At 42.6% G+C, this 13785-nt stretch overlaps 1 protein-coding gene and 1 long non-coding RNA gene across 7 annotated transcripts; both read left to right on the forward strand.

The window, feature by feature from the left end:
• Window positions 1-241: 241 nt before the first annotated feature.
• LOC110073462 (uncharacterized) lies at window positions 242-3905 on the forward strand. The gene is made up of 3 exons (XR_002299586.3): window positions 242-455; window positions 1146-1168; window positions 3604-3905. It is a non-coding gene; the product is annotated as an uncharacterized LOC110073462 (long non-coding RNA).
• Window positions 3906-6603: 2698 nt separating this feature from the next.
• ZC3H10 (zinc finger CCCH-type containing 10) lies at window positions 6604-13024 on the forward strand. Of its 6 annotated transcripts, none has more exons than XM_072990990.2 (4): window positions 7120-7257; window positions 7716-7819; window positions 8153-8228; window positions 10442-13024. In XM_072990990.2, the coding sequence occupies exon 4, from the start codon at window positions 10481-10483 to the stop codon at window positions 11666-11668; it is 1188 nt and encodes a 395-aa protein (XP_072847091.1). In that variant the 5' UTR covers window positions 7120-7257; window positions 7716-7819; window positions 8153-8228; window positions 10442-10480; the 3' UTR covers window positions 11669-13024. The 6 variants fall into 6 exon arrangements, with proteins under 6 accessions (XP_020638287.1, XP_020638321.1, XP_020638277.1 ...); XM_072990991.2 differs by having other exon boundaries at window positions 8153-8198; XM_020782628.3 differs by lacking the exons at window positions 7120-7257; window positions 7716-7819 and adding an exon at window positions 6604-6739.
• The last annotated feature ends 761 nt before the right edge of the window (window positions 13025-13785 follow it).

The following is a 13785-nucleotide window of genomic DNA, read 5'->3' on the forward strand; positions in this document are numbered from 1 at the left end:
AACACTAATCCAAATAAATCACCCTCCAGAGCTACATTCTGGGCATATTTCTGTGACCAGATTTCTTGTAAAAATGGAAGGGTTTAACCGTCCGCGCGCCACCCCCGCTGTTTTCAGACTGCAGCGGGTTTTACGTTCAAAATGGCGGCGGACAGACGTAAGCCTGAATCTGAAAGAAATAGAACAGCTTCCAGCAAATGGACAAACTACATATCCCGTCATGCACTGCGAACGGCGGTTTGTGACGTCAAATATCCGCGCGCGGAGTGAGCTATAAATAAGAACGGGCGCGAGTCTTTGGCCTTTCGGGTGCTGTTGCCGCCATCGCCATTTTGTGTGCGAGCGGCGTTGTGAAAACTGGCGCGGGGTTGGCTATCCATCGCCATCCGATTGTATCCTTCCTGCCTACTCTCGAGAAGTGAGGCCGGGGAACCCTCCCCGACATGAGAGCTAAGGTAAGAGCAGCATTGGGCTGGGTTATGTGGTTATTTGGGGTGCGCTGGATGTGGGCTGGATTTGAGGCCTGCCTGCTCCTTCTTGGTGTCGGGAGGCCGCCCTTTGGAGAGTTTCACATGGGCTGTTAAGGACGGGGAGTTGGGCTGGTAATTGAAACGAAGAACTGGAAAGAATAGAGGGAACTGTTTGTAGTTGAGATTTTGTTGAGGTGTTTGGATCATACGATGAAAAAGATTTTGGCGGAGGCGTGTGGTCTTTTAAATGGCCAGCCCGACATTAAAAGTTCAGGAAATTAGGACCTGTCGTGTGTAATGTGGTGCAATAAACAGACTAAGATGCTTTTTTTTCTTCGGGAGAGGAGGTTTTGCACGGGGATATGAACATTTGCTATTTTAGTTGAGGGGAAATTTACTTAAGATAGTGCTCATTTTCAGACTAGAAAATGTGGATACCTTGTGTCCCTGTGTATGCATCTGGTGTAGATCCCAGCTTTATTTTGCTGCTGAAGTGCACCACTTCAGAGGATAATAACTAGAACTCTTGATATAGAAGTATTGGTCGAGGTCAGCCAAAAATAATTAAATATTCTAGGTAATTATTATATAAAGGAGCTAACATGTGTTCAGTTGTGTCATTTGTTGCTATAAAATGTACTGATCTTTCTCTTTTTCTTGATATTTCTATTTCAGTGGAGAAAGAAGCGGATGCGTAGGTATGTGCATATGGTTTTTAATTTGAGCTTACTAGTTGGTTGTCTGAAAGTTTAATATTATTTTCCTTATAATTTTTCCTATTGAGTTTTAATGAGGCACATGTCTGTGTTGGTTATTTATATGGCGATAGTTGAAATGCAAAGGCCACAGTCTTAACTATGCTGAGAACTAGTGTATTAAGGAGGCTTGAAAGGAAGGCCTAAGTATGTTTATTCAAAGTCCCAATGAACTCATCATGACCAAATTTCTAGTATGTATGGTTAAAATTGCTGCTAATGTTTATGTAGTGGTTCCAAGAATCTAAGCAACATAATGCAGTTTAACTGTGCAAAATTGAGTTTGCCCAGATCTCAATAGAGTGGGGACAGACAGCTTGCAAATTGCAGTCACTATGCTGCAAGACATGTGAATGAAGTAACTCAAGTAAAAGATCTCCAGTGAAGAGCCCTATTATACAATGGAGTGTGTACCAGTGGAGTACAAACTGTTTCAGGCTTTGTCTTTTGCTGCAGCTCTGACCACCTTCAGTGAGAGCCATGTGCAGAGTAATCGTTTATGAAATGTGGAGCACAATACTGTTCATGTCTCCCCCCATCTTTTGTCCACCAATCCTTTCATACAAAAGTCCTCCTAATTTTCCCTAAGGTTTTTTTGATTCTGAAGTTAGAGGAAAGTAAGAGTTCAGGGTGTCACTACTATTAAACCATTGCAAACTGGAAGCCTTTGAGAATCTATTGCAAATCACTTGGATATCCATCAGTAACTACTATTCTCTTCTACCCACCCCTAACATAGCTAGAATGAGGCACTACATGTTGTATTCCCAAAGGTAGGCCATCTATCAAGGCTGCACTCCACAAGTTCAGCCTATACAAGACAAAAAGCAGTTTTACTCAGATTCCACAAGGAATAAATAGAACATTGGCAGAGCACTGTATACATGCAGACCTGCATCCAGTACTAGTCATATTAGTCAAAATACAGAGTTGCGGCAGTAGGTTTTTTCTTTGATTTATGATCCCCGTTTAAAGTATTTAGTTCTCAATGCCTTCTATTTGTTCTTTGCCACAAACAAGTTTCATGTCTCTTCAGACTCATGAAGTGCCCGAGAATTGTATGAAGTGCTGTTCTGTGAAAGTAGCACTTCCCAGGTGCTCTTTACAAAACTGTTCTGTTTCAGTATGGAGCTAAACATTTATAGTAGGGATGTTAAACTTGAGCATACTTATAAAAGAATAAGCTAACAAATAACATGGTTTCACAAATATGCATTGGATTGGGTAGTACATGTAAGAATTTCATTTAGATTAGAATCACATACTTGGTAAAGATCTGCTTTCTTAAACTGCATTAATAGTTATTCCCTACTTACCCTATTCATAAAGCATTTTAGTGGAAATCAACCTTGAATTTTCCTTATGCTGTGGCTATCCACAGCACTCTTCAACACATCCCCTGCTGCTAAAGGAAATGTTTCATATATTGAGCCAAAACCTGAAATATTTTGCTTTTGCTTGTTAGTAGTGTCTCTCAAGGCTAAGATGTATGCTACTTCAGGATCATGTACTGTCATCTAAATTACTGGCTCTTAACCTTGGGTTACTCAGGAGTTTTGGACTGCAACTCCCAGAAGCCTTCACCACCTGCTGTGCTGACTGGGGTTTCTGGGAGTTGCAGTTCAAAAGCATCTGAGTAACAAAGGTTAAGAACCACTGATCTAAATACCGATAGTAAAATGGAAAAAAGGGACAAAATGCTTAGTGTTAATTAATTGATCAGGGTCAAGTGACTTACCAGTAAACTCCCACTGAATTGCAGAACATACTAAGTGAAGAATCCAAGTGTTAAAGAACCCTGCAGCAGCCTTCCCTATTCTTGTATCCTCTGATCATGTTGGACTACACCTGTGTAATACCCAGCCATTGAGACAGATGGCTAGACCAAATAACCTCTACATGTGTTAAAGACTCCAAAATGGTCTTGACACAGAATGGATTTTATATTTCAGATGGTTCCTGTCAGTCCCCTCATGGGAGTATATATGGTTCCTGTCAGTCCCCTCATGGGAGTGGCGCATGAACAGTGATGTGTTCTGCATGGTGGGTTGGCAGATTTGTGAAAGGGAGGTAGGGTTTTGTATCAGAAGAAATGAATATGCTGATGGTAGCTGTAGCAGAGTTACAGCTCTGATTTATACTTTAGTGCACTTTCTTCTACATTAAAGTAGAAACTAAAAACTGACAATGTATTTATGATTCTTTTTTTCTTCCTAAACTGGAGAGAGCTGTTGCAAAGACAATGGATGTTTCTAAATGGCAGCTGCAGCACTCTGTATAAGTTGCCTTGCTTAATGGGATTTCCAATTACTGTAGTGATCTCTCAGGTCTGCAATATATTGCTTGTACTGACAGTTAAAGAATATTACTTTTTATAGGCTGAAGCGCAAAAGGAGAAAGATGAGGCAGAGGTCCAAGTAGACATCGTACACAGTGCTACTAAAGCTGCAAAACGGAGCATGGAAGTATGGTGCTTGGGAAGCTGATTTCCAGATACAATGCCTTCTGTCTGCTGCTGCTGTTAGAAGACTCCTTGCCCATCTTCAAGAGGTTCCATCTTTAAAGCCTAGGAGCTGTGGTTCTTCAAGGATGGTGCCCCTGAGCTTTGCTATTCTGGACTCATCCTCTTTTTTGTGGCTTGATGTAGTAACTGTACAGAATAAAACCCTTTTCAGAGGAAGTTTTTTTTCCGTTTTAAATGTTGAGTCTTCAGTAAATGGTTTTCATATGTTAACCCAACATAGTTTCTATATGGCTTTAAATTCACTTGAAAAAACTATTTGCAGTTTTTTCTACTCGTATTTTTCATAATTGCTTATATAAGAGCTGTCATATTCCACTGTAATAATAGCGGCACCAGGGGTGGGATCCAGTTCTTTTTCCTTCTGGTTGAAAGATGTTGTTTTTCAGAGGTCCCATGAAGTGACGACATTCTGCTTTCAAACTGGTTAGCACAATTTTTAAAATAATTTTGCTGAAGTAGTTGTGCTGGGACCAAAATCAGCTGATAAAATTGGCTCATGTTGTTCAGCTTTACAGGTATCATTAGCAAGCCCTCAGCACTGGGATGTGTCTGTTAATTGCCTACTTATTTTAACACAGCAGCAGGCTTTCCCTTTTTTGGGAGGGATAATATACATGTGGGAGGGAGTGCCACAGGTTACTTGGGAGTGGTGAAGGCCCCCTCTTGTTTCCTCACCAAGGTTCCCTCTAAGACGTGCAACTCCAGCTTCCCTCCTCCATGCTGCCCCTTTGATCAGGATCCCACCCATGAGGGCTGAGTTGTGCCTGCATGCAGAGGATAAGTTGTGAGAGGCGGAGCTGTGCCCAGTGGGGCTGAACATTAGAGGGTATGTTGGTCCTCACCAAATGCACCTTATTTTAAAGCCCAGGCAGGCTCATAAAGAGAGTTGTAGTCCTTCATTTACGGATTTATAAGTCAAAAACTACTTTGAATTGTGCCCAGAAATGGACTGGCAGTCAGTGGAGCTACTGAAACGGGAGTGGAGTCCGTGGAGTTAAGAAGTTTGGGGAACACTAGAGCAATTCAAAGATGATGTAATTAAGGCATGTGTGAGTGTGACCGGATCCATCATCTCTAGGAATAGGTTTACCTTTGCACTAGTTTTAACTGCAAATGCATTCCTGTCTATTGGGTAAAGCTGGTGAACAGTACTTTTTCCAGGTTGTCCAGAAGCATTTGGAAGGCAATATTATCAAGTTCCTTGCAAACTTGATTAATTGAAATACGTAATTTTAATATTGTATATGCTATAGCACTGGTTCTTAACCTTGGGTTACTCAGGTGTTCTTGGACTGCAACTCCCAGAAGCCTTCACCACCAACTGTGCTGGCTGGGGTTTCTGGGAGTGGACTGTCATAGTATGTTTATAAAAATAAAGTAGCAGAGAAATTGTTTATCGGTTTTGTGAAGTGCCTAAGCTCTCTTAAGTCATTTCATAATACTGTATTGGCAAATTGGCAATGGAAGGGCTGCAAACTTGCTTTACACATGCTGGAAACAAACCAAAATGGAGCAATCTGGTCCCCACAGAAAGGTGTGGGTAGGAGCAATCTGGGTTGGCTCACCCCCGTTTATTACTAGGAAAAACATGAGTAAACCAGCTTGCCTGCAGTAGACTTAAATGGCAAGATAAATGCCTGTTTGACTGCACCCTAGTTTGGCCAATATGAGCCTGAAACATAACTGAAGTGGTTGGGAGAAGTTAGCTGTTCCTGGACTAGTTGAGGTATTACATCTTTTTTCTTTGCATCCTTGATTTCTTTAGCTCATTGTTTCATGGTATTTCACCAGACATTTTGAGCCTGAGTGACAGCTTCATTTGCATGATCGATATTCCTTCAGGTACACATGTAAATAAAAGCCATTTTTTTCTTAATGAAGTTATTAAAAATAAACCATTTTTTAAAATGAAATTATTTTCTTAATAAGTTGGGCAATACAAAGTAAAATCTTGAAGTAAAATACCAAAAGATGCCAAAACCGTGTGACAGTTGGTAATAAACTAGATTAGTGTGTGCCCCCACCCCAAGATAAGGCGTTGAAGTACCTGTAGTGTGTTTAACGAAGAAGATATTGTTGATGCATTTTAAGATGCGAGTTGATTGCAGTCAACGAAAGTTTCCACTCAGATCTGAGAGTCTTTGAAACAGACTGAAACTTCTGCTTCTTCGGGGGGTGGGCGGTGTGTGTGTGAGAGAGAGAGACCTGTTTTTAAACCTCCCCAGTTTCATGAAGATGCGTGACTCCACCGCTGTCAAAGGTGGGATCGGAACAATCGAGATCTAATCACGTCGTTGGACCGACAGAGCAAAGCAAAGATCGGAGAGGCGGGGAAATCGGGAAAACCAACACCGCAGCAAAGCGTCGGCCTTTGCAAGTTTCGCCTTGCTAACACGTGCAACAAAACCCTGGCAAGAAAAGGTCGGCGCTCATGCGCGGCAAGAACCAGGACCCGAGCCCGGGCGAGCGCCTCCAGCTGCCCTTCCACAACCCACAAGTCACGCGGCAAAAGCCAGCGGGCCCGGAAGGCCATGCGGGTGCGTGAATCCCTTCCTTCCCTCCCCTCTCCTTTGGAAGAGGCAGCCGCGGTCGTCTGTGCCCGCGTATCAGGCAAAAGCCAAAGAAACGAAACAGGACAAGGCAAAGGGCGTGCGGCACCCCTTAAACTAGACTTAACTATTCACGAAAGCTCACATTAAAATATAATAGTCTTTTAAGGTGCCGCATGCTTTTGTCTTTTTCTCTTTCGTTTCTTTGGCTTTTCCCTGATAATTCCCTCAGCTTGTTTCTTTCTTTTTAACGGCCCGAAGGGAGAAGCGAGCCCGGGGCTGGGCTGCGTCGCCGTGACAACCCAGAGAGCCGGCCGCCTCCCTTCGTCACTCCGCTGAGAGGAAAAAAGCATAGAGTACTTCCGGTGGCCACGGCCAGACGGGGAAGTTCGCGCCGGAAGGGGTTGTGCTTTGTTTGGACCAGAGGAGGTCGGAGTGAGGGTGAGTGGGTGGAGGCGGGGGGGGGGGAAATTGAGTGGGAACTGCCACCGCGGCCTTGGCTCCCCGTCTTGTTCCGAGTTGGGGTCCTCCTTCGCCCTCTCACCCCACCCCACCCCACTCCGCTTCCGTGGGAATGAAGGCTGCTCCCGGCGTCCCTTCGGTCCTGCTGGGCCCCTCTTGTCCCTGGGCCTCCCCCTCCCCCGGGAAGACCCGGCTCCCCATCTCAGTTTTTCACTCCTGGGAGGTTCCCTTCCTTCCCCTCATGAAGGCGAACTGACTTCCGCTGGCCTACCTCGGACCTTTTCCTTTCAGGAAGTTTTCAGATTTGTTTAAATGGCTTAATCTTATTTTCTAAGGGGTGTTTGCTCTTGGGGGGGGGGGAGAAATAGAGTTTAGATGAGGTTTCGCTATAGGGGTGGCGAAGCGGCAGTCGAGCTCCGAATTAGGGACGAGGTTGCTGGGAAACTGGACTCGGCAGCGGGATGATGTGTCTTCTTCGCACCCCTGAGATCAAGGAGGTTGGTGCTTAGTCTTCCTTCCCCCCCAAAACAATACACCACACTGCTAGTTATTAAAAGAGTAAACAGGGAGCCCGTGCAGCAGAAACGTCGTTTAACGTCTGATGGCAATTTTTAGAATATATATTTTAAATTCATTTTAATTATTTTGCCCTTTTATTTTGCCTTTTTATTGTATTTTAAATGCTGTAAGCCGCCCAGAGACCTTCGGGTAGTGTGGGCGGCATATAAGATAGATAGATAGATAGATAGATAGATAGATAGATAGATAGATAGATAGATAGATAGATAGATAGATAAATAAAAGGTGTTTTAATTTGAAAGTATAAATCTCGTTTGCGTATCTTAGCTTTTCGGCTGTGGGTTTCTAAAAGCCCATCTCTTGCTGTGGGAGGCACAAACTGTATTGGACAAGAAAGTAAGCTAGACGGGAATGAATGATTTTTCATTCTTTTCAGAAGTTTCTGTCTCTGTTCTGCGATGAAGCGGGAAGTTAGCTTTCAGACCAGGGGTTTAGGAGACCTGGGCGTTTCTTCAGTTGCTGAAGAGTTAGTGCTTCATGGTAAGAAGAGCAATAATAAGAGGTATGCTTTCTTAAAAGCTGCTGCCCCTCACCTCTGTAATGTGCAGCTATAGAGTGGGAGTGTTGGGTACAGTCAGTTCATATGGAATACACCGTATGCTCCCTTTTGTCACCTTTCGAGTCCTCTTGAGACCCATGAAATTGGTGTGGCAGACAGTAAATATTAAAAAAAAAACAGAAAACCTTTGGCATAGGCAGTTGAAATTCAGTTTCCTCATAAAACTAGGACAGTGGTGTGAATGGTTCTTGATCTCTCTTGTGTGCAAAGGAGGATGTTTTTTTATCCTTCCCTTTTCACCTTTCTTCCTATAGCTCTTTGAGGCAAATCAAGATTGGATCTCTGCCATAACCCACACTGGTATGTCTTTGAATATCCGGCAACCTAAAGGTAAAGCTGAGTTTGGAAACTGCATTTTTTTAACGTTTCAGGGTTTAATCATTTAGAACTGGTGTTACTGTAAATTTACGTTGAGTAGAGGGATGTTCCATGGGAATTTCGTCAAGCACCCCATTTTTAATATAGTAAAAAAAAAAAGAAAGAAAGAAACAGGAAAAAAAGAGGAGCCATTATTTTGGGTTCTGTGCACGTTTTCTCCTATTCTGAATTGTGCTACTTGAGCTACTTTGGATTTGCAGATTGACTCTGCCCCATGTCTCAAATCTTGAACCCAGCTCTCAATTTTCAGCTGTGCTTTGCCTGGAATAAAAGAGACATGGGTTAATTGTAGGAGTTCCTATTACCTGGCATAATATATTTGTCTGATAGCTACCTTAATGGCCATTTATTGGAAAGGTGCAGTACTACTTTAATAAATAAGTAAATTAAAGTGCACACAGTTACCTTTTGTAAATTTGAGTTTTCAAGCAGTTATGTATAACCATTAATAGGAACATCAAGTCATTTATTGTTTCTATATCACAAAACATTTTTCATTTTCCAGACTTGAGAGAATGACATTAATCCCATCTCTTTGTCTGTCCTTAAGTGCATTCATGCTAAATAGTAGCTAGCTGTAAAGAAGTGTAATGTAAATAGTTCTACGTAACGTGAGAAATAGAGATCTTGACTCATATAATGTGAGAAATATAGATACTCCGGTTTCTCTTTAGACCTTATAGATCTTGACTGTGCCTTGACAAACAGCAAGTGGAGACTATTGTGACTAAATGATCTTCCACATGAAACAATTAGTTCCATAGTTGTGCTTAACTTCATTAAATTATAAAAAATACATACTGCAACCTTCTATACTGTACTATGTTAAATAACACATTTGTTACCCTCTGTTTCACTGTGTGCTGCCTTGCTATTTCATTCCTTATATTGTGGGGCCCTAGGGAGCAGGATTGTTGCCATTTGTATATAAAAAAGTGTTGTAAGCCCCTCTGACTGTGGAACAGAGTGGGATATAAACCATAAAAATATATAAGGGTGATTTAACCATATGAAAGAAATCTACTCTTGAAACCTAATTATGTGAGTAGAGTAGAATGGTTAAAATATTTTAAAGGATTATAATTTACAAAAATGGTTTTGCACATGTGTTTTTAACTACACTTGAACTCAGTGGCGTCTTATGCCAGCTATGTAAGTAAATTGTGGTTAATGTTCCTGCACTGTAAATGCATAAAGCAGAATAGTTGTTCACTAAAATCTGCCATTGCTGGTCCTGAAACAAATATTTGCATTCCAAGTTTTAAATATGACTCAGGAAAGTTCTGGTATTGTTAGATGATTCTCGTAAACATTTATATAGCTGGTTGCTATAAAAGGAAAAATGAACATTACTTAACTGTGGAAGAGAGAACAAAAAGAAGTAACTTGTATAACTACCCTACGTCTGATATTCAGGACTGATTTCAGATGGGAGAATTGGAGATAGAAAGGAAGAAATTAAACTAGCTGTAGGGAGCCATTCCATCCAGGCAAAGAGTAAAAAAATAAAATGCCTCTCTGACGGCTGAGGGGACATATGTATAGACTGAAACATATGTTTTTCTGATGAACCGTATATTAGTTGTTGTTGTTGTTATTGTTATTGTTATTGTTTTGTTTTGTTTTATTTTATTTTATTTTCAATGAATAAAAAAATAAAAAAAATACAAATAACAGAAATAAAACTAAAATACAAACTCAGTAGTAACTACACACAATACACAATAAACATTTGCCACCCATGCCACCTTCACCCTTGGGACTAGGTAATCAGTAATATCAATTTGTACCACTTTTCACCCCATTCCTCTCCAAAAATGCATTGATTCTTCTGCTGGCATATAGTCTTTCCCCTTTCAAAAGACGTATTCCAAATATAAATTCCGTACATCATTAAAATCATTAGACTTTACCATTCCTCTTATTCTATTTCACATGTTAACATCATTAATTGCTAAACTTTGCATTTCTTTATACCAGTCTTCAAGATTAATTTGTCACTTTTCCAATTCTTTGCAAATATTAATCTTGCTACCATGACCATTATAACAACTAACTCTTTCTGATCTTTTTTCGAATTATGTATATATTATCTATCTTAGATATTCTAACTGAATATTCCTTATGCTGTGTTCCTTACTTTGTCTCTTGGGTCATCCCAATAGCCTGATTTCATCTCCCAGCCCAGATTGTGCTGAGAAAAGATGCCCGACCGGGATAACACCTATAACGGCAGTGGCAGCGATGAGGCAAGTGCGAACTCCGATGACATCTGCCGAGACTTCTTGCGCAACGTCTGCAAGCGAGGCAAGCGCTGCCGCTTCCGCCACCCAGACATCAATGAGGTGACGAACCTGGGCGTGAGCAAGAATGAGTTCATCTTCTGCCACGACTTCCAGAACAAGGAGTGCGTCCGTATCAACTGCCGCTTCATCCATGGCACCAAAGAAGACGAGGACTGTTACAAAAAGACTGGGGAGCTCCCTCCACGTCTCCGCCAGAAAGTGGCCGCTGGGCTCGGCCTTTCCCCGGCGGATCTGCCCAACAGCAAGGAGGAGGTCCCTATCTGTAGGGACTTTCTCAAGGGAGATTGCCAGCGTGGGGCCAAGTGTAAGTTTCAGCACTTGCAGCGGGATTATGAGTATGATGCCCGAGGGCTGCCCGCCCGAGAACAGGGCATCACGACTCCGGTACGTCGATACGACTCCTATGACCCCATGTACGACTCTGACCGATGCTATGACGACCATGACCCTGTCCTTAAGCGGCGGCGGGTGGACGGCCTTCATTTTGAGACTTATGAGTACAACTTTACTAGCCCCCGTACCGTGGAGTACCGGCTCTTGGAGGAGGAGAACTTAATGCTTCGCAAACGTGTGGAGGACCTCAAGAAGCAGGTGAACAACCTCCTGGCGACAAACGAAGTCCTCTTGGAACAGAACGCCCAGTTCCGCAATCAAGCCAAGGTGATGACTCTCAGCTCCACAGCTACAGCCACTGAGCAGACTCTGGCTCCCACCGTTGGCACAGTTACCAACTACAATCATAGCATTGCCCAGACTCACACCACCCTGAGCAGCCAAGCTCTACAGCCACGGCCTGTCACCCAGCAGGATTTGGTAGCACCAGCAGGAGCGCAGGCAGCACCCCCCAGCAACGCAGCGCCTCCAATGAACCCTGAGATCACCCCATTGTCGGCAGCTCTGGCACAAACCATTGCCCAAGGCATGGCTCCGCCTGTCTCCATGGCACCCGTGGCTGTATCGGTAGCTCCTGTGGCTGTATCCATGGCTCAGCCGCTGGGGGGCATCACCATGAGTCATGCCACAACGCCCATGGTGACATACCCCATTGCCTCCCAGAGTATGAGGATAACAGCCATGCCTCACTAGCTCACTTCCAAGGGGAGTGTTTTCTCGTTCAGCCTGTGCTATCCCCAGCTCAAGGGAGAACACTGCTAGGATCCATTTCTGTCCTTTTGAAGGGTCAGGAAAAGAGAATGGAACTTGTGTGGATTTGTAAGCCACTAACAATTCTCATCTCTTACAAGGGGAAGGACTCTAGCTTGGGTTGGCGATTCATCCCAGGCAGGCATCTGTGGTTTCCTCCCGCCTCAAAAATGGCAGCAGGACTCAGGGATTGTGGAACTCACAAAAGCAATTTGGAGAGTGCAGTAATCTTATAGCCTTTGTATGTATCCTGTATCTATTTTGCAGCCTGTCCATCCTCATGTAGTAACCCAAAAATCCCTTTGAATCTCGAAACAGAGTGGAATTGCCCCATCTAAGGAAGCTTATGCAAATACACATGGATTCCTGCGATGGCTCAGAAAAAAAAACAGAGCTCCCATTCCCTGGCACTTGCCAAGGGAATGGAGAGAGCAGAGACTTAAATAGTAGTAGCTCTGCAAATAGGAGAGACTGAGCTGGCCTGTGTCAATGGTCTTTTTTAAAGGCGGGAACCCAGTCTCCTAGGTGTAACTTGGAATATTGAGTTGCAGCTTGATCTCTGTTGCTGTGATAAACAGAAATCTGCCAGAAATGTTTACAGGAAACCAAATTAAATCTAGCCATTTCTTCTGGCTCAATGAGGATTGGAAAGTTGAGATTGTAGCCATGGAAAAAGCAGGTTCAACTTGCTTACCGTTCTTAAAGTTTGACCATTGATGTAGTAAAGGTGGTTTTAGGCATACCTGAAGATGGCATCTTTCGTATGGATTTCCAAGCAGATTAATTTTTGGTTGACACTTGTGAAGGTCATTGGCACTTTGGAGGGCCAGAAAAGTTAATTTGTTTTCTCCTGCTCTCACACTCTTTCCATGGGCATCTTTACTGCCTGTATATCATGTCCAAATTGCTCTTGTCTCAAGGACTTTGCTGTTATAGGGGTTTATCTGCTGCCCATTACAGTTTGTTACACAGCACATCACCATTTTTAAAAAAATAAGAAATCTCTGTTTTTGTTTGGTTTTGGTTTCTTCTTGATTTTTTTCTTGTTCTGTTGATGTGAACTTCAGCTCCTCCTTAAATCTGAGAGCCGCTTTTGTGTCTGTCGTGTAACATGAACCATTTTTATTAGAAAGTTTTAAAGAAAATGAGGGGGAAATGCATCATGATCCTGCTGTTTCTATAGTTAACAGTGTAAATGTTTTTCAGCTATTAAAACAAATGTACAGTCCTCACACATGTCCAGTGCTGACATGATGTAATATATGTATTTTTAAAGTGCTTCTTTTTTCTTTCTCTGTCCTCAAACCTCTTATTTTTGTGAATAATACCTCAGAATACCTCTTGCGAACAAGTATACACCCTGAAATGTGTTTTCCCAACAACCTCTTCCACTGATAGCATTTCGGAAGATAGCAAAGGAAAGGGGTGGAGAATATCGAAGATTATTTTGACTTCAGGTGCCCAGGTTATGGGTTTTCAAAATTTGCTTCTGCCTGGGGATAGCTGAACCTGCTGAGTCTGACCACAGATTGCTATCCTGAACTTGTTAACTAGGCTGCTATTCTGAGAAACTGCCTGTTCTGTGTCAGGAGCTGAGAAAACTCAAAATACAGGCTGTCCTGTAAAGAGTGAACATGTTTAGGATTGCAGCCACTTAAAGGCTCAGGTTTTCATGATCACCATCCCTCTAAACATTGTCAAAGCTAAGAGACATCAGCTTCCCATGGTGCCTTGTAAGCTGTATCCGCACATGTCTCTGTTTCCGCTTAGGCATTACGGAAGGAAAGTCCAGTCATCTCCATAACACATCAGCACAACTCTGATTTTAGCCAGGAATAAACATTTGCATCAATGTGTGATTTTTGGTTGGAACTATGCTATGTGGGCTTTAGTTATTTCATAGGTCTCATTGCAAGGATGGATTTTCTTTATCCTGTGCCATTGGTCAATGTGACCTGACCTAAATGGCCCTTGTATTTAGGTAAGTGCCTGAGCATCTTGCGTATTTAATCTGTAAGGGATAAAAACAAAAGTTCAACTTCTTGATATACAGTGAGGGT

This window comes from Pogona vitticeps, chromosome 2 (assembly GCF_051106095.1).
Source record: "Pogona vitticeps strain Pit_001003342236 chromosome 2, PviZW2.1, whole genome shotgun sequence".
Lineage (NCBI taxonomy): Eukaryota > Metazoa > Chordata > Lepidosauria > Squamata > Agamidae > Pogona > Pogona vitticeps.